Consider the following 26,383-nt stretch of genomic DNA (forward strand, 5'->3'; position numbering starts at 1 on the left):
ATTCATATACCCAAGGAATTCCAAACATACTTAAAAGTTTTTACAATAATGAAGTCAAGTATCAGTTTTAAAATTTAACATGGGGATTTCCCTGGTGGCACCACGGTTAAGAATCCTCCTCCTGCCAATGCCCGGGACACAGGTTTGAGCCCTGGTCCGGGAAGATCCCACATGCTGCGGAGCAACTAAGCCCATGCATCACAACTACTGAGCCTGTGCTCTATAGCCCGTGCACCACAACTACCGAAGCCCGCGCACCTAGAGCCCATGCTCCGCAACAAGAGAAGCCACCGCGGTGAGAAGCCCACGCATCACAACGAAGAGTAGTGCCCGCTCACCGCAACTAGAGAAAGCCCGCGTGCAGCAACGAAGACCCAAAGCAGCCAGATAAATAAATTTATTTTTTTAAAAACTTAACATGGATATTAATGACTTTATGCTAAGTAAAAAAAAAAAGGCACAAAAGGTCACATATTGTATGATTCTATTTATATGAAATGTCCAGAATAGGTAAATCCATAGGGATGGAACATAGCTTGGTGGTTGCCAGGGGCTGGGGGGAGGGGAGAGGGAGGAATAATTGCTTAATGGGGTACAGGGTCTTCTTTTGGAGTGATGAAAATGTTTTGGAACTGGATAGAGGTGGTGGTTGCACAACACTGTGAATGTACCAAATGCCATGGAATTGTTCATTTTTAAATGTTTAATTTTATATTATGTGAATTTCCCCTTGATTTTAAAAATTGAAATTAATAAAATTTAATTAAAGTTACAACTTCAGTTCCTCCATCACACTAGCCTCAATCCAAGTGCTCAACAGCACTAGACTATGACATTGTACAGCACGGGACCAAGCTACTCTTATGCCGAGGCCAGGGCTTTTTAAATCATTTATTTCTGTGTTTACAGGACACAGCTTCCCAGCACTTACCAAAAGCATTCAAGGTGAAGTGTCGCAGTTTAAGCTCCAGCTGGCAGCCACTGAAGTGTCACGTTTCTATTTCACAAGAGCTAGCCATGAATCTGATTGCTACTGTTCCACGTGATTAGCACGTTTGGGGTGACAGATCGTTAGGTCCGTCGCATTTCGGGGCATGTTGTGATTCTTTAATAGTTCTTCTGAAGGGCACCAGGCATCCAGAAGCTTGTGGCCTGTGATAACGGTTTCCAGCAGCCTTCGCCTCCACGTAGCCAGAGGGGAGCAGAGGAGGAGTTGCGTCACAGAGAGCAGGCACTGTGCTAGTCATGACACACATGAAGAGAGCAGTTTAAATGATTGCGGGCGTAAAACCTTAAGAAACCCCGAGGATGGTTCATCTGCATGATCTGGTGAGCTCACCTGGCCCATCCCAAATGAATCCGAGCAACTTGCTCTTTTCTTTCAGCTCCCCAGAGAGAAAGATCCACAATGATTCCTGTTTTCTCATTGCACGGAATCATACCTCTCCGGTATCAAGAAGTGTTTCTCTAAGTCTTTCTTATCAACACCTTTCCTCTTAGTTTGTCTTTTAAACCTCGCAGCTAAGCCTGATTATCATTCAGTGTTGGCTGTTCCCTGAATATCAGGACACTTTACTTGGAAATATCTCCTTAGCGTTTTCTCATTTCTGATGCTTCTACACCTTAATATGATTATTCAGTTTGTAGACTGCCTGGACTTTTTCTTCTCTGTCTTTCTTCTTGCCCATTGCTTTTTTTCCCCCTCCCTCTTTTATCAGATTGGAGAGAAAAGTAAATCAAATTTTCACTGGTCAGTATTTTCTTGGCCAGTCCAGTAGTGGAAATGTATTCAGATTCTACCTTTCTAATATAGAAGTGAAAGCTATCACCATATATCTATACCTTTTTTTTTTTTTTTTTTGCTGTACGTGGGCCTCTCACTGTCGTGGCCTCTCCCATTGCGGAGCACAGGCTCCGGACGCGCAGGCTCAGCGGCCACGGCTCACGGGCCCAGCCGCTCCGCGGCATGTGGGATCTTCCCAGACTGGGGCACGAACCCGTGTCCCCTGCATCGGCAGGCGGACTCTCAACCACTGCACCACCAGGGAAGCCCTATACCTCTTATTTATTCATAACACAGACCATGGGTAGTTGCTGACAAAAGTAACATCTTTCATGGATCCCTCAGAAGAAATGACAAATATTCCCCAATGAGCTGCTGTCCTTTGTACCTCTTTCAAGGTTAAACTTGGCTGTATGCAATGTCTTGCTCACAAAATTTTGACTGCAATTAATGGAAGTGTCCTATGGTTAGCATAAACCAAAAAAGAAAAACAGGGCGAGAGAGAAGGGGAAGCTAATGAAAGGATGCTGGGGGTATTTTGTGGCGTCAAAAGAAGAGCTGAACAACTACAATTTAGAAAAGGAAGAAACCAAGGGTGATTTCTGAGAATTCAGTAGCAGCTCATGAACTTTTTCTCCAGAGTACTGCCATCAACATCACTTTGTTCCAGGTCTCCTCTTACCTCATTCCTTTTTATTTCCAATTTCAGATTCCTGGGAGAGAGCCCAGGGTGGGTCAGGAGAACTTTAATAGACTTGATGCAAGAGAAAGATGAAACTAATGTTTAAGAGGGATGACATTTGATTTGCTCAAATGAGATAAAATATGTAAGGCGAATTGTGTTTTCCGAAGATGGCCACAAACATATCTTCCATCACACACACTATTCTGCAATGTGACCTTGTCACTCCCTCATCAAGAGTTGTTCTAATCCCTCTCCTTGAATCTGGGTTGCCTTAATGGCTCACTTGTAATCAACGCAAAAAGACAATACCAGTGACAAAAGTGACAACGCTCTTTGTTTCCCATTATTAGGGTTAGCAGACAAAATACAGGACACATGGTTAGCTTTGAATTGCAGATAGATGACAAATAATTTTCAGATAAACAATGAATATGTCCAAATGGGACATACTTATACCAAAAATTGTTGTTTATCTGAAATTCAAAGTTAACTGGGATTATTATGTTCTAATTCTGGCAATCTTATCCAGTATCTATTCTCCCTTTCTTCCTTTTAGTAATAGTACCCACCCCACCCCCCACCCCAGGAGTTTTAGTCCAGATAGAGACTCTTTCCATGCTTCCGTTGCACTAGCAGTGGTCATGGGACTAGTTCTTGTCAGTGAGTGGAAGTGAAGTGTGCCACTTCAGTGGCTTGTCCGCTCAATTTCTCCCTTTCCCCCATTCCCACAGGATCAAATGCTGATGCAGTGCTGGAGAGCCAGCTTGGACTGTGTAGATACAGACAGTACCCACCCTGGTATGGCAGAGCAACAACACAGAAGGAACCTGGGTCCCCATTCAGCTTCCTGGAGCAGAGCTCCCTAATTTCCTTGGACCATCTCCTACCTATGGACAAGAATGTGAGAAAGAAGGAAATTTCTAACTTGATTAAGCCCCTGTATTTTTGGGTCTGTTTGATACAGTAGCTTATTCATGAAATAATAGAGTTGGGATCACAGTACTGGGTCTGAAAGGCCTTACAGCTCCTGCCTACAATCTAGTCATTTGGAAACCCAACAAGATCCAGTTTCCATACATTCAGAGAGCCTGACTTGGAAGCCTTTATCTGGATTCCCATGAGGCCTGGCAGCCTTTTGTGATCTCTGCCTTCCTTATTTCCATTCATATGCTTATAGTAATATAAAAAAATTTCTCCCCTTTGATTCTGCAATTCTCATTTATCTGTGTCCTTTCTGTCTTCCCTGCTAAATGTGGGCTCCATAAGGACCAGGATTATCATCTCTCTCTCCACTGCTGTTTCATCAGCACCTGATGTGGTACCTGACACATAGGAGGTGCTCAAAAGAAGATGGGTGGTTGCATGGAGAGATGGATGGAAGGATGAAAAACTAGACTGTAGCTTATAGGAAGGAAGGCTTTGTGGAATTTCTCTCAAGCTCTGGATTCCCTCTGTCTTGACATTCTCTGTGTCACTGTGACATTTGAATAGGCCACATTCCCTTTTTTATCTCTAGTTGTAGAGGGTTGCCTCAACAAAAGTGTTAAGTCAGGGAAATATGCCTTTAGGACCTTTCTTTTTAGTGTTTTCTATGATCTTACAACTTTCTTCCTAAGCACCCAGAGGCCTGATGTTAGGAACCTTCTCTTTAACATAATCAAAGATTCCTTGCCTCGGTTCCTCTAGAAACCAGAGACTGAGACAGGATTAAAGTGCTAACACCTTATTTAGGAGGTAAAACCCTACAGAGGTGAGGATGTGGAAAAAAAGAGAGAGAGAGAGAAAGGAGGTGAGGAAAGATGCAAAGCAATGTGATGCACTTCCGCGGTGGCCACTGATCCCAGTCGTCCACGGCAGGATGCTGAGGCTTGTTTGCTTGGCAGACAGTCTTTTCCAGAGGGGTCAGAGGAAAAACCACAGCTAAGAGCGGGTCTGCAAAGGGTAGGAAGGGGACTGGTTGTATCTGCTCTGCTCTCTCCCATCTCCGACTTCCCAGGGGTCAAGACTCATCACTTGGGAAACTACTTCCCTACACTTCCTGGTTGTGTAACCTGGCACCTTAAAGCCACCCAGGCTGGAAATTTTCCATGATATGGCACTGCATCAAAGCCAGAGGTAGAAAGACAACTCAATGTGGGTAGGAAGCTGATCAGGAGAGAAGAAAGAAGATAGTAGTTGAGGGAATCAGGAAAGGTTTATAAGGTACAGTTCCCCTGCATGACTCAGGTCCACTCATGCCCTTCCATAGGATAACTTTAGGCCACCATTGTATCTGTAAGAGACACATCACCCTTACTCTTTCCCAAAGAGGAGCGAAACAAGGTCAGTCAGATATAGAGCCTGTCTCAGGGAGGTGACAGTCATCAACTCCAGGAAGGCTGAGACAAGTTACAGTCTATGGTAGAAAGAATAATGCCCCACTCCCCAAAAGATATCCATGTCCTAATCCCTGGAACCTGTCAATATGTTATCTTACACGGTAAAAGGGGTTTTGCATGTGATAAAGTTGAGGACTTGGAGAAGGAAAGCATAGCCTGGATTATCCAGGTGGGCCCAAACTAATCACATGAATCCCTAAAATCAGAGAACCTTTTCCTGCTGTGGTTAAAGAGAAACATGACAACAGAAGAAGGGTCAGAGTGCTGCTCTACTGCTGGCTTTTACTGCTGGCTTTGCAGTGGAGAAAGGGGGCCACTAGCCAAGGAATGTGGGCAGCCTCTCAGAATTGGAAAAGGCAAGGGAACAGATTTTCTCCTAGAGCCTCAGAAAGAAATACAGCTCTGATGACACTTGATTTTAGCTCAGTGAGACTCATGTTAGACTTCTGACCTAAACAACTGTAAGAAAATAAATTTGTGTTGTTCCACAAGCCGCAAAGTTTGCAATAGGAAACTAATACATAGTCTCTACTGCTGTAGCTAGTCCTAGGGCCATAATTCATTTATCATGTCCCTCCTCCACTACCCACCTGGATTTCCCTCATCTTCAGCTAGTATTTTTGTTGGTCAGGGTGATTTGCCTGGTGGGGTGTCCAGACGTTCATCCCCAAAGGGTGTGAGTGATTGTGTCCTTGCCAAGTCACAGTACTGTAACTGTCCACTAACAGTCATCCAAAGCATAGAAGTATCTAGTGATAACAGTAGTGAATCCTCTGGGTTCCAGACATTCTCTATCCTGCCCCTGTTAAATACAGTTGAACCTTGAACTACGAGGGGGTGAATCCACATACAATTTATAGTTGGCTGTCTGCATCCATGGTCCCTCAGCAACCATGGATTCAACCAACCATAGACCAGATCAAGTAGTACTGTAGGATTTACTATTGAAAAATATCCGAGTATGAGTGGGTCCTTGCAGTTCAAACTCATGTTGTTCAAGGGCCAACTATAGCAGCAGCCCTAGTAATTCCCCCGGCAATCAGAACCGATTAACCCAGGTCATGTAGTAACTCCCTTCTCTGTCTGTTGGTTCAATGACATAGGAGCCCAAAGTGACTAAGTGCTGTCACAATGTGCAATTCAGTGGAATGCTCCCTGTGTCCCCCGGCTTAAGTGCTCCTCCAAAAATTAGAAACTCTTGCCCTAGAGAGCCCAAGGTTACAGGGATGAGAAGCACAGAATCAGCAAGTGGATCATTGGGTGTAATTTGAGAAAGGCACGGTCTCCATCCCTGTCACCATGGTCACTTTGTGCATGGGCCCATGTGCAAGCTATGAGCATTGGCCAATAAACCCCACCGAAGACAGAATTTCTTATTCTTTTTTGTATAACCAGCATAACAATGCCTTACACATAGTAGTTAATCAATATTGTTGAATTTGAATAATTTATTCAACAAACATTTAGTGAGGACCTACAACGTGGTAGACAATGAGATAGGTTAAGACTGTCAGTTAAAAGTACCTGTCCTGTGTTGAAGCTCTCAGGACAAAACAACTATCCCTTTATATGCCCTCATCCTTTTAGCCCCGATGCAGGCTGCCCTGGGAAGGGCATGATCTCAGGAGAGGCTGACTCTGAAGGAGCTGACAGCTGGAGGCCATCTGCTGACCGCACTCCTCACGGCTGGGCAGCAAGTCCCTCCTTGAAGAGGGATCTGAATGGGACATCTCTGTGCCTACCAGAGTCCACCTCTCGCTCTGCTTGGACCCTGCCTCCATGTACTCTCCTCCATGGACCGGCTCCTCATGGCCCCGTGGGTCTCTCTTCTTTCTTTCTTCCTTCCTTCCTTCCTTCCTTCCTTCCTTCCTTCCTTCCTTCCTTCCTTCCTTCCTTCCTTTCTTCTTTCCTTCCTTCCTTCCTTCCTTCCTTTCTTTCTTTCCTTTCTTTCTTTCTCTTTCTTTATTTTTGGCTGCGTTGGGTCTTCGTTGCTGCATGCAGGCTTTCTCTAGTTGCGGTGAGCGGGGGCTACTCTTTGTTGAGGTGCACGGGCTTCTCATTGTGGTGGCTTCTCTTGTTGCAGAGCACGGGCTCTAGGCGTGCAGGCTTCAATAGTTGTGGCACGCGAGCTCTAGAGCGCAGGCTCAGTAGTTGTGGTGCACGGGCTTAGTTGCTCCGCGGCATGTGGGATCTTCCTGGACCAGGGAACGAAACTGTGTCCCCTGCATTGGCAGGCAGATTCTTATCCTCTGCGCCACCAGGGAAGCCCGGTCTCTCTTCTTGAGGGAGAACTTGGAAACGGGAATTAGTGGGCTGAGCCGCGGCCCCTGCTGCTGCAGTTGGTCCCCATTCTCTTCCTCCTCCACTACCGGGTCTGGATTCACCTCCATCTCAGCTACCACCACTGCTGGCTTTGGTGTCTTAGCTGGTGATGTGACTCAGACCCTTATCTCTGAGCTTACCAGGCAGGAAGTTTATTAGAGAAGGCTCTCAGCACGACACCTGCAGGGCAAGTGAAGGAAGCAAGATGGGACAGAGAGAGAAGTTGTGACATAGTCACAGCGAGATTCCAGCTGACCCCTCAGGGAGCTCTGAAGCTGGGCTTACCCTTCAGAGCTGTCCCCACCTGGGGCCAAGAGGACTGGGCCTTTTCTGCCCCTGCCTTGACTTCTCATTGGATGCGAGCTGCCCTGGGGAAGTGGCTGTGACACTGGGTAGGATGGCTTTCTTCTGCCGAGGGCGATTCCCACACAAGGCTGACAGCTGAGGGCTGGTAACGGGGGTGTGTCAGCTGTGACAAGTGCCCTTCAGTCCCGAAGGGGGATGGCTGGTGCCAACCACAACAGCCCCATCTGTGTCCAGGACCCAACACTTGTCTCTCCCTGTTGCAGTCTCAACCTTGGCATCAGTCAGTGTTTCTCACTGACCCTTCTTTCCAGGATTTGTTACTGTAGTAAAATACACATAACAGAAAACTTACCATCTTAACCATTTTTAAGCGTGCAGTTCAGTATCGTTAATTATATTCACAGCATTGTGCAACCAATCCCCAGAATTTTTCATCTTGCAAGGCAAACTCAATAGCCAGCCATTAAATAATTCCTCATTCCTCCTTCTCCCCAGAGCCTGGCAACCACCATCCGGCTTTCTGTCTTTAGAAATGTGACCATTCTAGGTACCTTATATGTGTCTTTTTGAGACTGTCCTATTTCTCTTAGCATAATGTCCTCAAGATTCAACCACGTTGAAGCACGTATCAAAATTTCCTTCCTTGGTAAGGCTGAATAATACTCCAGTGTGCGTATATACCACATTTGGTTAATCCATTCATCTGTCAGTAGATACTTGTGTTGCTTCCACCTTTGGCTATTGTGAAAAATACTGCTATGGATACGGATATACAGATATTTCTTCAAGATCCTGTTTTAAATTCTTTTGGACACAAAGCCAGATCTAAGATGTTTTTATCGAAGATGTTTTTAATGTTTCATTGGCTTAACTCCTTCCAGATCCAGACAGAGGTGAGGATGAACCACCCACTGTCTTCTTAGGGAGACAAATTTTATAAATCAGAGCACCACCCAGGTTTGTTAATCACAAACAGGACTTTGAGAAACAGTCTCTATGATGAAAGAAAATAAGGTTAAGAGGTAGGCAGGGGGCCAGCTCATCACCATGCTGAAGCTGAGGAGGGTGTCTTTGTGATGATGAGGGGAAAGCAGGGGCTGACAAGGGACAGGTAGACCCTAGGAGGGGAGGTTGGGTAGAGTTTTAAAAAATTTTGCCAAGAAATTAATAGTACATCATTTTGTTGGCCTGGTTGTTTTAGGCTAAGCAATACCTGAGATTTCAAACAGCAAGAATGAAAAGTACATTTTCTATGAATTTTAAAAACAATTTGGGCTTCTTGTCTAAGACCTATAAATTTGGACGAACATATACACTCAAAGCCTATTTCCTCTGTTTTCATTAAAGTTAAATCCTATCTGCATGACTCAAGCCAAAAGTTAAAAGCAGCATCGGATGTCTTTTGAGCTTTCTTTACCCCAGGTAGCCAGCTGAAATAAGAAAGTGATAAAAGTAAACTTAAAATTCAGAACTCATTTTCTTAAGGAAATTCTCAACACTGCAACTCACCCACACAGAGCTGTGTGAAAGTGGATAATTGATACTGAATACATTAATGGCAAATCGTATGCACATTTCCTAAAATAAACAGAACTGTACCATGGTGGTTAGGAAGGAAGCTTAAAAAATAAATAACAGTAAGAACTCCCTACCGCAAAAGATTCATTTTTAAAATTTATTTATTTATTTTTGGCTGCATTGGGTCTTTGTTGTTGCGTGTGGGCTTTCTCTATTTGTGGCGAGCGGGGGCTACTCTTTGTTGTGGTGCGTGGGCTTCTCATTGCGGTGGCTTCCCTTGTTGCGGAGCACGAGCTCTAGGCGCACGGGCTTCGGTAATTATGGCACAGACTCAGTAGTTGTGGCTCGCGGGCTCTAGAGCGCAGGTTCAGTAGTTGTGGCGCATGGGCTTAGTTGCTCCACGGCATGTGGGATCTTCCCCGGCCAGGGCTCGAACCCATGTCCCCTGTATTGGCAGGCGGATTCTTAACTACTGTGCCACCAGGGAAGCCCAAAAGATTAATTTTTAATCATCATTTGAAACAATGCCAGTTGACTATACTAGATACTCCCAAGAATGTGCTCTGAAAAGTTTTGTACAAAGATTCTATACCTTAAATGACTTCCCCGGTCATTTCAAGGAGAAAAAGAAATTGACAAAACAAAACAAAAAAATCCAACACATCTCTGATTTTCTCCATAGCTCTTCCTTTAATTGGTTGAAACACGGACAAATCTAAAACCCCCTTTCTCTTATTCCCTTTAGCAAGATGAGATTATCTATAGTTTTCAAAAGAAGCTTCACTAGTAAACACAGGAAGTACCAAAAGCAAGAAAAGAAAAAAGCCGAGTTGAACAATATAGGTTTCTGATTTTCTGGTCCTATAAAAGCTTACTGAGACAGCTGGCTCTGATCTGACCCCCTGATCAAACAATTTCCTTGCTTAATTTTTCCACTGTTTCTCCTCTGGCCTCTTCCTCTCTCTCCTATATTTGCACCCACCCAAAAGAAGGTCCCACTTACTCAAAACTTCAAAGAAAAAGTGAATGGAGGGTAATTGAGGTTAGTGGCCCAAACCTGTGTGAACCTTTCCACTCTCCTCTAGGTGGCTTTGACATAGAAAGGCTTCCTATCCCTAAGAAATGGTCATGAATTCATTTCCTAGAGTAACAGTTTGTGGTAATTCCTCATTTGGAATATCTATTACACAAGAATCTAATGAGCATCCTTAACCCAACTTAAATCCTGGAGACTTAATCTTAGCTTTAAAGTCAAATTCCATTTGTGTGGGAAAAAAAAGTAATTTTTATCATGGAAGTCACAGCTGTCTTTGATATAAAATTGTATCCTTCACTTTTCACTGTCAAAACTTTCCACAGGGCTGCTCTGGTGGCGCAGTGGTTGAGAGTCCGCCTGCCGATGAAGGGGACACGGGTTCGTGCCCCGGTCTGGGAAGATCCCACATGCCGCGGAGCGGCTGGGCCCGTGAGCCATGGCCGCTGAGCCTGCGCGTCCGGAGCTTGTGCTCCACAACAGGAGAGGCCATAACAATGAGAGGCCCGCGTACCGCAAAAAAAAAAACAACAAAAAAACAAAACTTTCCACAGCTGAGGGCTTCCCTGGTGGCACAGTGGTTGGGGGTCCGCCTGCCGATTCAGGGGATACGGGTTCGTGCACCGGTCCGGGAGGATCCCACATGCTGCGGAGCGGCTGGTCCTGTGAGCCATGGCCGCTGAGCCTGCGTGTCCGGAGTCTGTGCTCCCCAACGGGAGAGGCCACAACAGTGAGAGGCCCGCGTTTTTGTTTTTTTTTTTTTTTGCGGTACGCACAGGCTCCGGCCACACAGGCTCAGCGGCCATGGCTCACGGGCCCAGCCGCTCCACGGCATGTGGGATCTTCCCGGACCGGGGCATGAACCCTTGTCCCCTGCATCGGCAGGCGGACTCTCAACCACTGCGCCACCAGGGAAGCCCCACTGTATATTTATTCTACAGATCCCTTTTGTGCCACCAAATAAGTCTTATCTATAAACATTATAAAGCCTAGCATAGTCATTATACAAGGCAATTCCTCAGTAATGTTTGTTGAAAGGAGAGTGAAGGAATGAATGTACATCTCAGTGAAAGTACATCTCAATGGCAGATGACTTTAAAATAGCTCTCCCATCACTGTGGAAAACAGTATGGCAGTTCCTCAAAAAATTAAAAATAGGATTACCATATGATCTGGCAATTCCACTTCTGGGTATATACTCAAAAGAATTGAAAGCAGGGACTCAAAGAGATATTTGTACACTCGTGTTCATAGCAGCATTATTCACAATAGTCAAAAGGTGGAAGCCACACAAGCGTCTATAAAATGATGAATGGATAAACAAAATGTGGTGTATACATGCAGTGGAATATTATTTGGTCTTAAAAAGGAAGGAAATTCTGACACATGCTACAACATGGATGAACCTTGAGGACATTATGCTAAGTGAAAGGAGCCAGTCACAAAAGGACATATACTGTATGATTCCACTTATATGAGTTACGTAGAAGAGTCAAATTCATAGAGACAGAAGGGACAACAGTGGTTGTCAGGGGCTGAGGAGAAAAGGGAATGGGGAGTTAGTTTTTAATTGGTACAGAGTTTCAGTTTTGCAAGATGAAAAGAGTTCTATGGTTGGATGGTGGTGACGGTTGCACAACAATATGATGTACTTAATGCCTCTGAACTGTACAATTAAAAATGGTTAAAATGGGGCTTCCCTGGTGGCGCAGTGGTTGAGAGTCCGCCTGCCGATGCAGGGGACACGGGTTCGTGCCCCGGTCTGGGAAGATCCCACATGCCGCGGAGCGGCTGGGCCCGTGAGCCATGGCCGCTGAGCCTGCGCGTCCGGAGCCTGTGCTCCGCAACGGGAGAGGCCACAACAGTGAGAGGCTCGCGTACCACAAAACAAACAAACAAACAAACAAAAGGTTAAAATGGTAAATTTTATGTTATACGAGTTTTACCACAACTGAAAAAAGTAGCTCTTCCATGCTGACTCATGGCTTATGTTTTTAAACCTGAGTTCTGTCTCCACAAAACCAATATATTGGGGCTTCCCTGGTGGCGCAGTGGTTGAGAATCTGCCTGCTAATGCAGGGGACACGGGTTCGAGCCCTGGTCTGGGAGGATCCCACATGCCGCGGAGCAACTAGGCCCGTGAGCCACAACTACTGAGCCTCCGCGTCTGGAGCCTGTGCTCCGCAACAGGAGAGGCCGCGACAGTGAGAGGCCTGCGCACCCCGATGAAGAGTGGCCCCCGCTTGCCACAACTAGAGAAAGCCCTCGCACAGAAACGAAGACCCAACACAGCAAAAATAAATAAATAAACTAATAGACTCCTACCCCCAACATCTTAAACAAAAAAAACAATATATCTCAGCTCCTATATTTGTCCCCTTGCAATGTAATGTTTTATCCTGTTAAATTTCATTCTGGTTGAGACTCCCTATTATACGGTATCAGTGTATCAGTTATACCATAGAGCTGTGCAACACAAAACACAACATTTCAAAGTAAAACCACAAACAATATTGTCACTACTTGCCAATTAAAAGGACAGACTTCAATCAAGAAAATAAATATATTATTCGTGGTTGATAAACAAAGCAATTTGATATTGGGTTAACATCAACTTCAACAATCTTAACATACTTGTTTTTTAAGATCTGCAAGAAAGAAATGTACCAGCTGAGTGCAGTTGAACAAAATCATTGTAGGATTAACAGTTTTCTGACCCACTTACTGCAAAAGCTGAATCACTCAATTGAGACCCCAGGGAAATGCAGATTTATACCTTTGATGTATTGCTTGGTTTTTCTTAAATTCTGTAACCAGTTTTTGAGTCCTTATCATCTTCTTTTCTTTTAATTGGGCGATTCCATATGCCTTCTTGAATATAAGCCTTTGCAAACTCTTGATTTTTGTAAATGCAAATGTATAATAAAACATGCATACAGCTTTCTTCTGTGCAATTATTTTCTAAACCCATCGGGGGGACTGCTTCTCTCCCTAAGCCTTTCCTTTATTAGATGGGGGGTGGGGGAGTGGAGTGGGCTGTCGGGAAGAGAAGTCCAGTGCTCTTTGCTTGCAGGTGGGAATTGGGGAAGATGGGGGAAATGGTCACTCCACCTGTAGTCACCCTGGCCCAGTAAAAGGGAATGCTTCCATTCCCACAGGCATGGAGCCATGGTTAGCCGTTTCCTATCCCCAGGCCTTGACTTACGTTTTTCCAATCACAAAGAACAACCTTTCTCCTCCTGTCAAGTATTCTAGCCCTTCTTTTCCATTCAGTAGCTTCCTTTAAGAAGGTTTCTTCCAGATGAGGAAACTCTTTTCATTTTCAAGCCCAATGATACGATTCCTGACCAATATCTCATCAACAACTCACTCTTAGAATTGTTATTTTTATACTGATTACATGCTTGTCTTATTTCTCTGTATAGGCCACATGTCCTCAACCATAGACAAATCAAAGGGCCTATTTATGTGATTCTCTCTCTTTTTCTGGCTTTCTTGTTTCTGGCAATAGCACCATCATTCTGTTGTCCAGGTTAGTAACCTCAGAGGCATGTCTGCATCCTCTTCTTTTTCCTCACTCCCACTCACTAATCTCTAATCAGTCTCCAAGTCCTAGCAATTCCTTCTTCCTTTTCTTTTCTTTTTGGCTGCGTTGGGTCTTCGTTGCTGCACTCAGGCTTTCTTTAGTTGTGGCGAGCAGGGGCTACTCTTCGTTGCGGTTCACGGGCTTCTCATTGCAGTGGCTTCTCTTGTTGCAGAGCACGGGCTCTAGGGTATGTGGGCTTCAGCAGTTGTGGCTCAAAGGCTCTAGAGCACAGGTTCAGTAGTTGTGGAGCATGGGCTTAGTTGCTACGCGGCGTGTGGGATCTTCCCGGACCAGGGCTTGAACCCGTGTCCCCCTGCATTGGTAGGAGGATTCTTGACCACTGCGCAACCAGGAATGTCCCCTAGCAATTCTTTCTTTTCAGCCTCTCTGACATCTTTTCTCCATTTCCATCATCCCTTTCATCTAGACTCTTCCAGCAGCCTCATAACTGGCCTCCCTGATTCCCAGCTCTCACGGTGAGCTCATCCTCAACACCAGTGCCGGATGAATCTTCCTGAACTACAGCTTTATTCAGAGGACTTCACGATTTTAAAATCTCCAGTGGCTCCCCATTGTCTTTGGCTTAGCATTCAAGGCTACATAGGTGGGAAGACCACAGGTTTTATAAGCAAACTGATCTCTGTTCAAATACCAACTCTGCCCTGTACTAGTTGCAGGACTTGGGGCAAGACCCTGACCCTCTCGGAACCGGTTTCCACATCTATAAAATGGGGGTAATAATACTCATCTGGAAAGATTATTGTAAGGTTTAAGCAATATAATGTAAGCCAATCCTTTGGCCATCCATCATAGGCACTCAATAAATGGCATTTTTCCTTCTTCTGCAAGCCAGTGCCAACCTATCTTTATCTTTACAACTTTATTCTCCCTCCTTGGCTGTTCTCCAAACACAATGTCCTGCCCCTGTGTCTTTGGCGCAGCTGTTCTCTCTACTTGCTTTGCCTTCCATCTTTGCCCATAAAATCCCCTATGTCCTTTAAGGGCTACAGTCATGAAGTATTCCGTGACCAATTTTGTCAAATATTGTCAGAGGCATGCCAAGGGGGGAGATGAGAGTATGTTGCCACTGACATTGTTTAGAACTGCCAGCTTATAGTGATAATAAAAAGCACACAGACTTCTAATTTTGTGCCACTCTATCTGATAATACCTCCCTTCTCAGAATTCAAAAAATCACATAGCATAATTTATAAGGTATTTAATATACTGTTTAATATAATTCAATACTGGTTATAATTATAGTTTTTTCTGTTCATGTTTATTATTATTTATTAAATTGTAAACTTTTTGAGGGCAAGCATCATAACATATACATTTTTGTTTCCCCTACATAATATCCAACACCACAGTTTCTATACAATTAATGTTCTAGATAAATGAAGAGGTTAATACCAACCACACAGACCAAGTTAATATGTAACCCATCTGGCATTCTGAGGTCAAGGTATTTTTTTTTAAACCTCTTGAGTGAGCATTGACTATGTGCTAGGCAGTGTACAAAGTGCTTTACATACATCATTCATTATTAAAATGTATCAAGGTCCTACTCTATCTTAGGCACTGTGCTAGGCCTTAAGAACACATTAGTGAAAAAGATTATTTACTTACATAATGCATGGTAGTCAGAGAGATTAACTAATTCACCCAGGGTTATTCAGCTAGTAACTGGGGGAGCCTCAACTTGAAACTGTATTGCCCTAGAAACTATGGTCTTATCCACTATATTATATTTCCTCTGTTGTGAGCTATAAACAAGCCATAGGAGACTGGTGATGGCCCAGTTTGACCACACTCTCTTACACAAGCAATGGTGGAATTCTTTTTGAGGATAGGGTTTTGTGTTTTCATAAATCCTAAATGGCTCACATAATGTTAATTCTAAACCCATAACAACTTCTGATGGTTACTTAATAAATACTTACTGGACAACTGCCTTGATAACTGTACAATCCATTGGACTTCTTTATAACTTGGGAATTTAAAAAAATTAATTCACCCATAAAAATTTAACCATCAATAAGATCTTATTTCTCCTAGCCACTGTCAAGTATAAATTAAATTACCAATGTTAACTGGTGCATTATTCCACCTATCTTCCCAGAACACTTAACATGCCCACATATGCACCCCAGACACACACATAACTACAGTCTGCAGAGCATGCAGTTAAACCTAGTCCTCTTATCACAGAAAGGCCCCAAGAAGCCCACATAGGCTTTTATCAAGAGCAAGAAGTGTAGTTATAGCAATGATAACACAAACTATGAAAAATAGATTAAAAGCATTTTACCTATCCACCAGCAAAGGTTTTCAGGTGTTCTGGCACTGGATGGTACACTACTTCTACAATCACTTTACTCTGAAATTGACAGAGAAATATAAAGGAGAAAAATGGGGGTGGGGGGAATTCACTTAAAAAACAGTGTTACTATGAGCAGTATCAATAGGTATAAATAACTTGCCTGCCAACAGATTAAATCAGAGTGTGATGCAGGAAGAACAAGACATAACAAATGTTCTTGAAATGAAATAAAACTAGACAACGTCTAAAAATAGCGTCAGATGACTGATATATGTACAAAACTCATCAGTAGTGTGTTTAGGGCCAAGATCATTGAAAAGCAGGAAAGTGTGAACACAAAATTAAATCACAAATCTTTCTAGATCTGGGCATTGGAAGAACCAAATATAGCCAACTCTCGAGGATAAAGCAGTTGTTTTCTGATGAGTTTGAGCAGTGGAGACCACCAAATCACTAGAAGAGGGAGGGGGAAGTAGGGAGAAATTTAATCAATGTTGGGAGCCATTCAGCCCAAAACAGAAGGGTTTTGTTGTTTATTTGTTTGCCTGAGTGGTCTAGCTCTATTATGGGCTGGTTTCCAGATGAGAATTCCTAAGAGCAACCAAAGGCACACTTGGGCTCACATCGCAGCCTCTCTTGTGTATAACCCACTTATGTATTTCTTGGGCAACAAATCCCATGGTCAGATTGTAGAAGCCTATTGTTTGATTGATTGATTGATTTTCTTGGCCACGCCTTGCAGCATGTGAGATCTTAGTTCCCAAACCAGGGATCAAACCCCTGCCCCCAGCAGTGGAAGCGCAGAGTCTTAACCACTGGACTGCCAGGGAAGTCCCAGAAGCCTATTGTTTTATTTTTTTGTAAATTTATTTATTTTTTAAATTTATTTATTTTTGGCGGTGTTGGGTCTTCATTGCTGGGTGCAGGCTTTCTCAAGTTGCAGCGAGCGGGTGCTACTCTTCCTTGTGGTGTGAAGGCTTCTCACTGCGGTGGCTTCTCTTGTTGCGGAGCACAGGCTCTAGGCCCACAGACTTCAGTAGTTGCGGCACACGGGCTCAGTAGTTGTGGAGCACAGGCTTAGTTGTTCCTCGTCATGTAGGATCTTCCCTGACCAGGGATCGAACCTGTGTCCCCTGCATTGGCAGAGGGATTCTTAACCACTGCACCACCAGGGAAGTCCAAGCCTATTGTTTTAGATCAGGGTTTCCCGACCTCGGCAATACTGGCATTTAGGGACAGATAATTCTTGTTGTGGGAGGCTGTGCTATGCATCGTAGAGTGTTTAGCAGCATCTCTGGCTTCTACCCATTAGATGCCAGTAGCAACCCCCATTCCCAGTTGTGAAAATCAAAAATGTCTCTAGATATTGCCCAATGTCCCCAGGGTGCAAAATCACCCCAAGTTGAGAACCAGTGGTTTAAGGGATGAAGAGATGATCATCCAGCCCAACCTTGCACCATACAGATGAGGAAACCAAAGCCCAAACACACTGAACGCCTTGCTCAAATATACACAGCTGGTAAATGGCGGATCTAATCCAGGAACCCCAGGTCATCACTGTCAATAACTCCACTATAGGCCAACTTTAGTCATTTGCATACCACCATCATGATTTTGCTATATCCAATGCCATTTAATTTTTATTTATTATTTTTATATGAGTTGATTTTTTAACTTAATAAATCTATTTAAAAAGGAAACAGGGCTTCCCTGGTGGCGCAGTGGTTGAGAGTCCGCCTGCCGATACAGGGGACACGGGTTTGTGCCCCGGTCCGGGAAGATCCCACATGCCGCGGAGCGGCTGGGCCCGTGAGCCATGGCCGCTGAGCCTGCGCGTCCGGAGCCTGTGCTCTGCAACGGGAGAGGCCACAACAGCGAGAGGTCCGCGGTTTCCCTGGCAGTCCAGTGCTTAAGACTCCGTGCTTCCACTGCAGAGGGCACGAGTTCAATCCCTGGGGGAAACAGGCATATAAAGGAAAAAAAGTCAGACATAAAAGGTATGAAGGATCATGGTGTCAGAGGGAGAAATTTGTGCTCAGTTATTTTATGTATTTTTTACTTATTTATCAAGCACCCACACTGTGCCTACCATGTACCAGGCACCATTTTAAGTGCTGTACATACATGAAATCTTTTTTCTTTTCTTTTCTTTTTTTTCTTTTCTGGCTGTGCCGTGGGCATGTGGGATCTTAGTTACCCGACCAGGGATCAAACCCGTGCCCCCGGCATTGGAACCATGGAATCTTAACCACTGGACCACCAGGGAAGTCCCCATACATGAAATCTTTTTATCTTAATAACAACCTAAGGGAAAAAGGGAAAAAGGAGTGTGGGGTGGGGTTGAGGCCCAGGAGAGGACCCTGGAGGGTGAAGGGAAAGGTGTGAGGGGCTGCCAAGGTGAGAACCTAGAGGTGGGAGGGGCTGGGAAGGAGTCCCAGCAGGGCGAGCTGGGGCCCTGTGGTGAGTAGCAGAGAAATCACACTCCGACACCAGGCAGGGCAGGGCCTCTGCTAAAGACTGATGCCACTGAGCATCAGCCACTGAAGTTAATGTTTTTCCCTTAAAAACCAAGTTGAGAAGCACTGGAGGTACACACACCACATTCTGCAAACGTTACGTCAGTTCATCTCCAAAAAAACATAAAAAGCTATTGGGTAATATTTTAGGAATTTTTGAGACTTTTTATGTTCCCATGACTAGTTCATAAATAAATATAAAACTTTAAAAAACGCACACACACTTGTAATTGCTGAATGAAAATGCCAAGTGTAAAACTGCTTTATTACGTGTTTTGCCAGCTCCTCGTGTTTCTTCAACGCTTGACTTTTCAAAAACAAGTTTTCTGGAAAATATTTTGTCTTTTACACTTTCCAGTTTTCACAGATCAAGAGGCTAATAAAAATAAACAACTTCAGGAAATTTAATGAGTGTTGTCATGTTTGGAAATGCTAGGATTTCTAAGAAAGAAATTTTCATGCTTTGTCCTTAGTGATGTGACAGCATTTATGTGGAAATCCATCCATGGTCTGTTAAGATGGGTCATACCTGAGATCACCAAAGTATCCAGGTACCCAAAGGAATACTGATGCAAATGTATTTTAAAGGAATACAAAAATGATAAAAATATGAAGCTTAGTAACTAAGAGCAAGCACTTTAGAGTTAGACAGCATCATAGTATCATGTCCTAGTATATACTGGTGTTACATACCAGCATTACAGGGTTATTGTGGGGATTAAATGAGATGTCATATAAAGGATTTAAGGAATGAAATACTAAATATATTTTAGCCACTATTATTCTAGTATGAAGCAGAATAAAATAAATAATAAGTTTCTTAGAAGTCTGAGGGTTTTCACATCTTTGCTTTGATGAGTTTTGAATCCTGGAACTAATTTCCATGTGGGGAGGTACTTGTTCATTCTTCTTAGCTTAAGGTTGACCTGTCTTGAATGGCTCTAAGTCAGCAATTCTTAAAGTGTGGTTCATCAACTCCTGAAGTCCCAAAGACCCTTCCAGAGAGTCAGCAAAGTAAGCACTATAATTTCGGTGACAGTAATTCTAACTATATTAATAACAGTAAAACTAATTTTGTAATCTTATATCTTATTTCATAATTTCATATTAGTAAACATAATACTAATTGTCTAATACTATTTTTGTTTTTCACTGTGTTGACAGTGGCATTGGTGGTGCAAAAAGAACAGTGTAGATAACATGACTGATACCTTAGCATGATCATGGCAGTGGTACCAAAGTGTACTGGTTGATGTGTTATTCTTCACTACTATGTGCTCACAAGAAGAAAAAAAGCTAGTTTGATTTGAGAATGTGCCTGACAAAGCAGTACTCTTATTAAATCCTGATCCTTGAGTACGTATCTTTTTAATACTCCATGTGATGAAACAGGAAGTATCCATAAAGCACTTCTGCTGCATACGTAAGTACGTTGCTGTATTGAGAGAAAACACTTGCACCACCGTTTGAGTTAGGAGTTGAACTAGCCACATTTTTCATGGAACACCATTTTTGCTTGAATGAATGACAGACTATGGTATTCAGGTTTGGGTATTTGGCAGATATTTTCTCAAAAATGTATGTAGCAGGACTGTCACTTTGGGGCTTCTCTGGTGGCGCAGTGGTTAAGAATCCGCCTGCCAATGCAGGGGACACGGGCTCGAGCCCTGGTCCGTGAAGATCCCACATGCCGCGGAACAACTAAGCCCGCGTGCCACAACTACTGAGCCTGCGCTCTAGAGCCTGCGAGCTACAACTGCTGAAGCCCGTGCCCCTAGAGCCCGTGCTCCGCAACAAGAGAAGCCACTGCAATGAGAATCCTGCAAACCACAACCAAGAGTAGCCCCCGCTCGCTGCAACTAGAGAAAGCCCGCGTGCAGCAACGAAGACCCAACGCAGCCAAAAATAAATAATTAAATTAATTAATTAATCTTAAAAAAGACCAAACTCATTAAAAAAAAAAAGACTGTCACTTCAAGGAAAACAATAGACACTGTGGTTACCAATGATAAAGTTGGAGCTTTGCAGTGGAAATAAGAATTTTGGAAAACTCAAATCCACCTCAGTGAGCTTGATAGCTCACCAACACGTGAAGACTCTTCTGATGAGAGAGTGGTGATATTAATGAATGGGATTTTTTAATATATAGTATAATGACATGTAAAAATATTTGGAAGATCTGCATAACTTAGGGAACTAGTATTTTCCAAATGACTGATACATACTGTGAAAGACTCAATCACAAAAAAACAATAAAAAAGAATCAATCACACATGGGTAAAAGAGCCCTTCAAGTGGAAGAAAGATCAATGGATTTCCTTGATATGGTTTTTGATTCCACATTGCTATCACTTGTTGACTTTTGGTATGTTATCAAGGAAAAATACCCTCAACAATCAGAAAAGGCTGTTAAAATATTCCTCCTCTTCCCAACCAAATCTTTGGGAGACCAAATTTTCTTCATATATTTCAACCAAAATGAAACATGACTACATTGAATGGAGAGGCAGATATAAAAATCCATTTTCTGCAATTAAGCCAACATTAAAGAGATTTGCAAAAATAAAAAATAATGTCACTCCTCTTGCTCATTTTTTTTTGATTTGGGAATATATAGTTATTTTTCATTAAATACATTATGTTAACATGTAATGGGTTTATTATAAGTATTTTAAATAAATATTTTTTTTCAGTTTTAATTTTTAATACAGTATATATCTAAACCCCTATAAACTAAAGGTTTTTGAGATCTTTGATTTTTAAGAGTGAGAGATTCTGGGACCAAAACGTGTAAGAATCACTATTATTAATAGTTCTCCAAACTTGGGCTGGTCTTCTTTGATTATTCACAGGAAGATAGTACTTAGGGCCACACCTGTAGTAGAAAATGATCACTTCCTAGTCAGGTTAGGCAGGGGAACATTGTGAGGAAAGATCTTCAGAAAGTAGAGTTAGCATTGTAATAGTTCATTCTTACAATAACAGGCAAGTCTAATGGAGTAGGACCATTGAGTTTAAGGAAGGCAAGACAAAGACCTTTGGGGAAAGATAGGCTGCAAGTCTGTGTCAAGGAAGAATAAATAGCTGAAACAAACTTTTTTTTTTTTTTTAGAGCCCCCAGGGTAGGGCAGGCAGTGTAAACATGGCAGACCTGTGTCTTTTACCACAAGAAGATCACATAAATCATGATCTTCCAGTGTGATTTTTTAAAATTTATTTAATTATTTATTTTTGGTTGTGTTGGGTCTTCCTTGCTGCGCGTGGGCTTCCTCTAGTTGCGGTGAGCGGGGGCTACTCTTCGTTGCTCAGGCTTCTCATTGCGGTGGCTTCTCTTTGCGGAGCACAGGCTCTAGGCACGTGGGCTTCAGTAGTTGTGGCACGTGGGCTCAGTAGTTGTGGCTCACGGACTCTAGAGCGCCGGTCCAGTAGTTGTGGCGCATGGGCTTAGTTGCTCCACAGCATGTGAGATCTTCCAGGACCAGGGCTTGAATCTGTGTCCCCTGCATTGGCAGGCGGATTCTTAACCACTGCGCCACGAGGGAAGTCCCTGTGAGCAGTTTTTTTCCTTTATTTGTCAACATAAACCCTTTCTTTCGGGGCTGCTGATCTCCAAGGCAGCTGGTCCCTTATATCCCTGAGTCGTCAGCATTAAGATGCTGGGTTTCTGAAGTCATCTCTTCTCCTATGGCTCTCTAGGGCTCCATCTCCTGACTGCTTAGCTCTCGCGGGGGCTCAGACCCAAAATCCGTGGCTGGAGGAATGTCCTCAGACCCCTTGGAGACCACCTAAGACTGAGACCCATCGAACACAGAGAAACGCCCCAGCCCAGAAGCGGGAGCGAGGCCAGGGTCCAGGCGGTGCCTGAGGTGAGAACGAGGCTGGGGGCGGGGCCTTGTCCAAGGTGCGCGTGAGGCCACACCCCGAGGTGAGCGTGCTGGGGGCGGGGCCACACCCCGAGGTGGACCTGAGGCCCGGGGCGTGGCTGCGCCGGGGAGCTGCCCGGACCGTTAGTGATGAGCCCAGCGTCTCCACAAGTGGCGCGCGCAGCGCAGGCCTTGAGGCCGTCGGCGCCTCCTGGGCGTCGCTGAGAAGACCCACGAACCGCTGAATCCCTCGCGGGCACAGCGAACAGGTGCCCCCGCGCGACAGAAGCCGGCAAGGGGCGGGGAGAGGGGGCGCGGCAGGAAGCTTGGGGCGGGGTGCGGCCGGCCCGGTGAACTGAAGGAGCAGAGGCTGGCAGGAAGTACCTGGCCGGGCCGTGCGGCGCGCGATGTGGAGCCGCCGTTGCCGCCGCCGCCGCTGCCGCCGCCGCCGCTGCTGCTGGGGCTGCCGCCGAGTCGAGAGACGTGGAGCTCAACAGGGCGGATGAAAACCCGTTGCTCCCTCCTTGCAACATCCCTCCCGCTTCGTGCCCCCTCAGTCTTCCCTTCCTCAGCCTTTCCTTTGCCACCCATTCCTCCTCCCCAGCGCCCTATGAGCAGCTGAGCCCGGGGGGCGGGGGAGGGGACCCTCGCCGCCGGCGAGCGGGAGGGGCGGGGCGAGGCGGCGGGGCCCCTCCCCACTGTGGCCTGGCGCGCGCGGGCCTCGTCTGCCTTGTGCCTCGGCCTAGCCGGCCGCGCTTCAGCACCCTCAGAGCCGAACAGCGCCTGCTGCACCTAGCTGACCGCCGCGGTCGCAGTCGTGAGTCCTGCCGCCGCCGCCCTCATCTCCTTCCCCGGGGCCCCGCGGAGCTGGAACTGGCGTTAGAGGAGCTGGCGTTGCTGGCGGCCGGGGAACGGCCGTCTGACCCGGGGGAGCATCCTCAGGACAGGCCTGGGCCTCTAGCCGAGGTGGCCGGACTGCAGCCGCCGCCGCCGCCGCCGCCCGCCCAGGATCCCGAGCTGCTGTCGGTGATCCGGCAGAAGGATCTGGTGTTGGCGGCCCTAGTGGGCAAGGCACTGCTCGAGAGGAACCAGGACATGAGCCGGCAGTACGAGCAGATGCACAAGGAGCTGACAGATAAGCTGGAGATGAGGACGTCCCTCCGGGGATGGGTGGAGGACGGGGAAGGGACAGGTACCCGCCTGCCAGCCCATGGTAGCTTCGGAAGCCACTCACCTACCTCACCCCACCTCACCCCTTCGTTGCTCATCCTACCTCGCAGAAAACCGCCTGGAAGGGAGGTGGAATGGGGGTTATGGATTATCAGACGAGGTCATTCATGGAACCCACCTAACTTTCCCACCCTGCTCAGCAAATGGGTCCATGCAGGGCTCCAACCGCCGTGGGCCGTTCTATATAGGTACTACACACAGCATCTAAAGTAGAGCTTACAGTATGGCTAATTTATACAGCACTGAGGTGATGCCTGCACACAGAGTAATTAGAAAGCCGGGCATATGCTCCAGGCTTAAAACATGCTCCAGGTTTTCAGAGAAGTAGTTAATCGCTAATCAGGGTGTTAGCCTAAAGCTTTCCAGCTTTGGAGTTAAAGCCCCTTGTTTTAACTTCGCAGCAGCTAGGAAGGAAACAAGTGACCCCAAAGGAGCTTTAGATAGCCTTCAAATAGTCAAGGATTAGGAGGTTTGGTTCCATTACAGAAATCAGGCCACCCTGGGCTCATCACGTGACCAATGGTTATGGATTTAATTTGGACCGCAGTTTTTATATGTATTTAAACAGTACTTTTCTGTTTCTGTTCTGGGTCTCACACATGCAACTGGATGGCCAAATGCAACCTATGAGAACCGTATAACTTTAACTGTTGTCCTTTTCTGCCTGTACATTTACTGTTGTTACTCAGTTTGGTTGCAACCAGTTCTTCTTATTCTTAGTTACAAGAGAATAGTACAGTCCTGAATAAGGTCTGAAATTGACCCTAGTCTGGTCCCATATCACTGCTACTTGTTGAACGGTCAGAATATAGGTTCAGAAACTTTTCTATAATAAGAAATGTGTCTGTAGTCCAATGACATATCAAATCAGGGAGAAAAAAGGAAACCAATGAGTACCCTGTAGTTCACTTGAATGCCTAGTTGTAGTTAATTAGGTTTGCCAGTTGATGAACTCCTGAGATACCTCTCTGAAAAGTGGTTTGTGAAACCTGTAGGTAGACTGCCAAAACACAACTCAGTGAACTGAATTGTTGAATTTTCACTTGAGGTAGAGGCCTAGAAATAAAAGGTGTCTTCTTAAAAAAAAAAAAAGATTCAATTACAGTCTCTATATAGAAGTACTACTGCATAGATGTATGCTTGTGATTTCAAATTCCTTCAGTGAGGGACTTGATTAAAGAGACAGCTAACTTGAAAGGAACATCGTATCAGTCAGTTTGATTGGTGATAGATTTCAGGGTAATCCCGAGCGTGCAGTTACACACATCCTGGGTTCCATTTGGAAACTTTATACATATCCTCAACAAAGGAAAATGATCTTCAAATTCTATAACAAGAAAGGTTCTGTTGTAAAAGAATAAGTTACATTTGACTTTTTGCTGTTGACTTGATAGACAATAATAAAATAGTTTAAAACTCTTATTCAACTATTTTAGGGCTTGCCTGGTGGCACAGTGGTTAAGAATCTGCCTGCCAGTGCAGGGGACAGGGGTTCAAGCCCTGGTCCGGGAAGATCCCACATGCCACGGAGCAACTAAGCCCGTGAGCCACAACTGCTGAAGCCTGCGTGCCTAGAGCCCATGCTCCGCAACAAAGAGAAGCCACTGCAATGAGGAGCCCGCGCACCGCACCGCAAAGAAGGGTAGCCCCCGCTCGCCGCAACTAGAGAAAGCCCGCATGCAGCAACAAAGACCCAATGCAGCCAAAAATAAATTAATTAATTTTTAAAAAAACTATTTAAAAAAATCTTCACTCCTCTCAGGTCAGCATATGAGCTCTAGTGTTAAAAGTTTATTTTAATTTCTGGAGGTTGGTCGCACAACACTGTGAATGTACTGAACCAATAGTACACTTAAAAATGGTTAAAATGGTAAATTTTAGGTTATGTATACTTTACCACAATTTAAAAAGTAATGTTTTAAAAAGTTTATTTTTAAAAAGTGAAATACTGATCAATATTAATGATTGATGAGATGGTTCAGTTATACTATTTCTGCTAGGTATGTCTGAAAGTTATTAAATTTTAGTTTTTTTAAAAAGTAAACTTAAAAATATCTTATAAAGGTATTGTCATGAGCTCCTTGTTAATTCTTTTAGTATTAATGAGAGTGACAGATCTGATTCACAGGGGACTATTTCACTTGATTCCTGCAAGTGAATTTTCCCTTGCAAATTATGCCTGCAAGTATGTTTTTTAAGCAGCCTTGATTTTAGAATGTCTGCTTGGACAAATTCTTTCTAAAATTTAATACAGCCACTCTGCTAGATTTTCAGTTAAATTCAACATTTAGCAGTAGAGAACCAGCCCTTACTTTAGAAAGCATTTGTAATTTTCTACAAACTATTAGACAGTGGAGTCAAACACATTTTCTCATAAGTTAGTTTGAAAGATAAATACATGAGTGGACTTTGAGAGAATGTTGGTTTGACTGTTACATAATGAGATTGGTTTTAGTCCCATCTGCTTCATTATGACTTCAAAATTGGCACCTTTCTAAGTTCAGGACCAACAAGTCATTTTCAAGATCTTTTCTACTTATTCATTGGCTAATATTGAATACCTCTCCAGTTCTGTACGCCAAACCTAAGCTTTTGTTTTGTCATTTAAAACATAAGGTACTTGATCTTATACTGCTCTCTCATTAAAGGCATACTCTTTAAAGTCTTTATTGGCTTAAAGACTAACATAGAAGTTTTTTAGTTATGTGTCTCTTAGGGTTAAAATGAAGATTGAATTAATTTGAGGGGCCGTAAGGTTTTGGTCATTTTTTCCACCCTTAAACTGACTATACTGTATTTTATTCACTCGCTGAATCAAATTTTCACATGCTTAAAGATCT

General features: G+C 44.3%; 1 protein-coding gene across 1 annotated transcript in view; it reads left to right on the forward strand.

Annotated features, from left to right (window-relative positions):
* LOC132598323 (uncharacterized) overlaps positions 1 to 26,383 on the forward strand; it is a 45,111-nt gene that overhangs the window by 13,808 nt on the left and 4,920 nt on the right. The window contains exons 2-3 of the mRNA XM_060310137.1: positions 3,200 to 3,266; positions 22,675 to 23,731. Coding sequence (XP_060166120.1) covers positions 3,200 to 3,266; positions 22,675 to 23,731 — 1,124 coding nt within the window. The remainder of the gene's footprint in view (positions 1 to 3,199; positions 3,267 to 22,674; positions 23,732 to 26,383) is intronic.

This window comes from Globicephala melas, chromosome 13, assembly GCF_963455315.2.
Source record: "Globicephala melas chromosome 13, mGloMel1.2, whole genome shotgun sequence".
In the NCBI taxonomy this organism is placed as follows: domain Eukaryota; kingdom Metazoa; phylum Chordata; class Mammalia; order Artiodactyla; family Delphinidae; genus Globicephala; species Globicephala melas.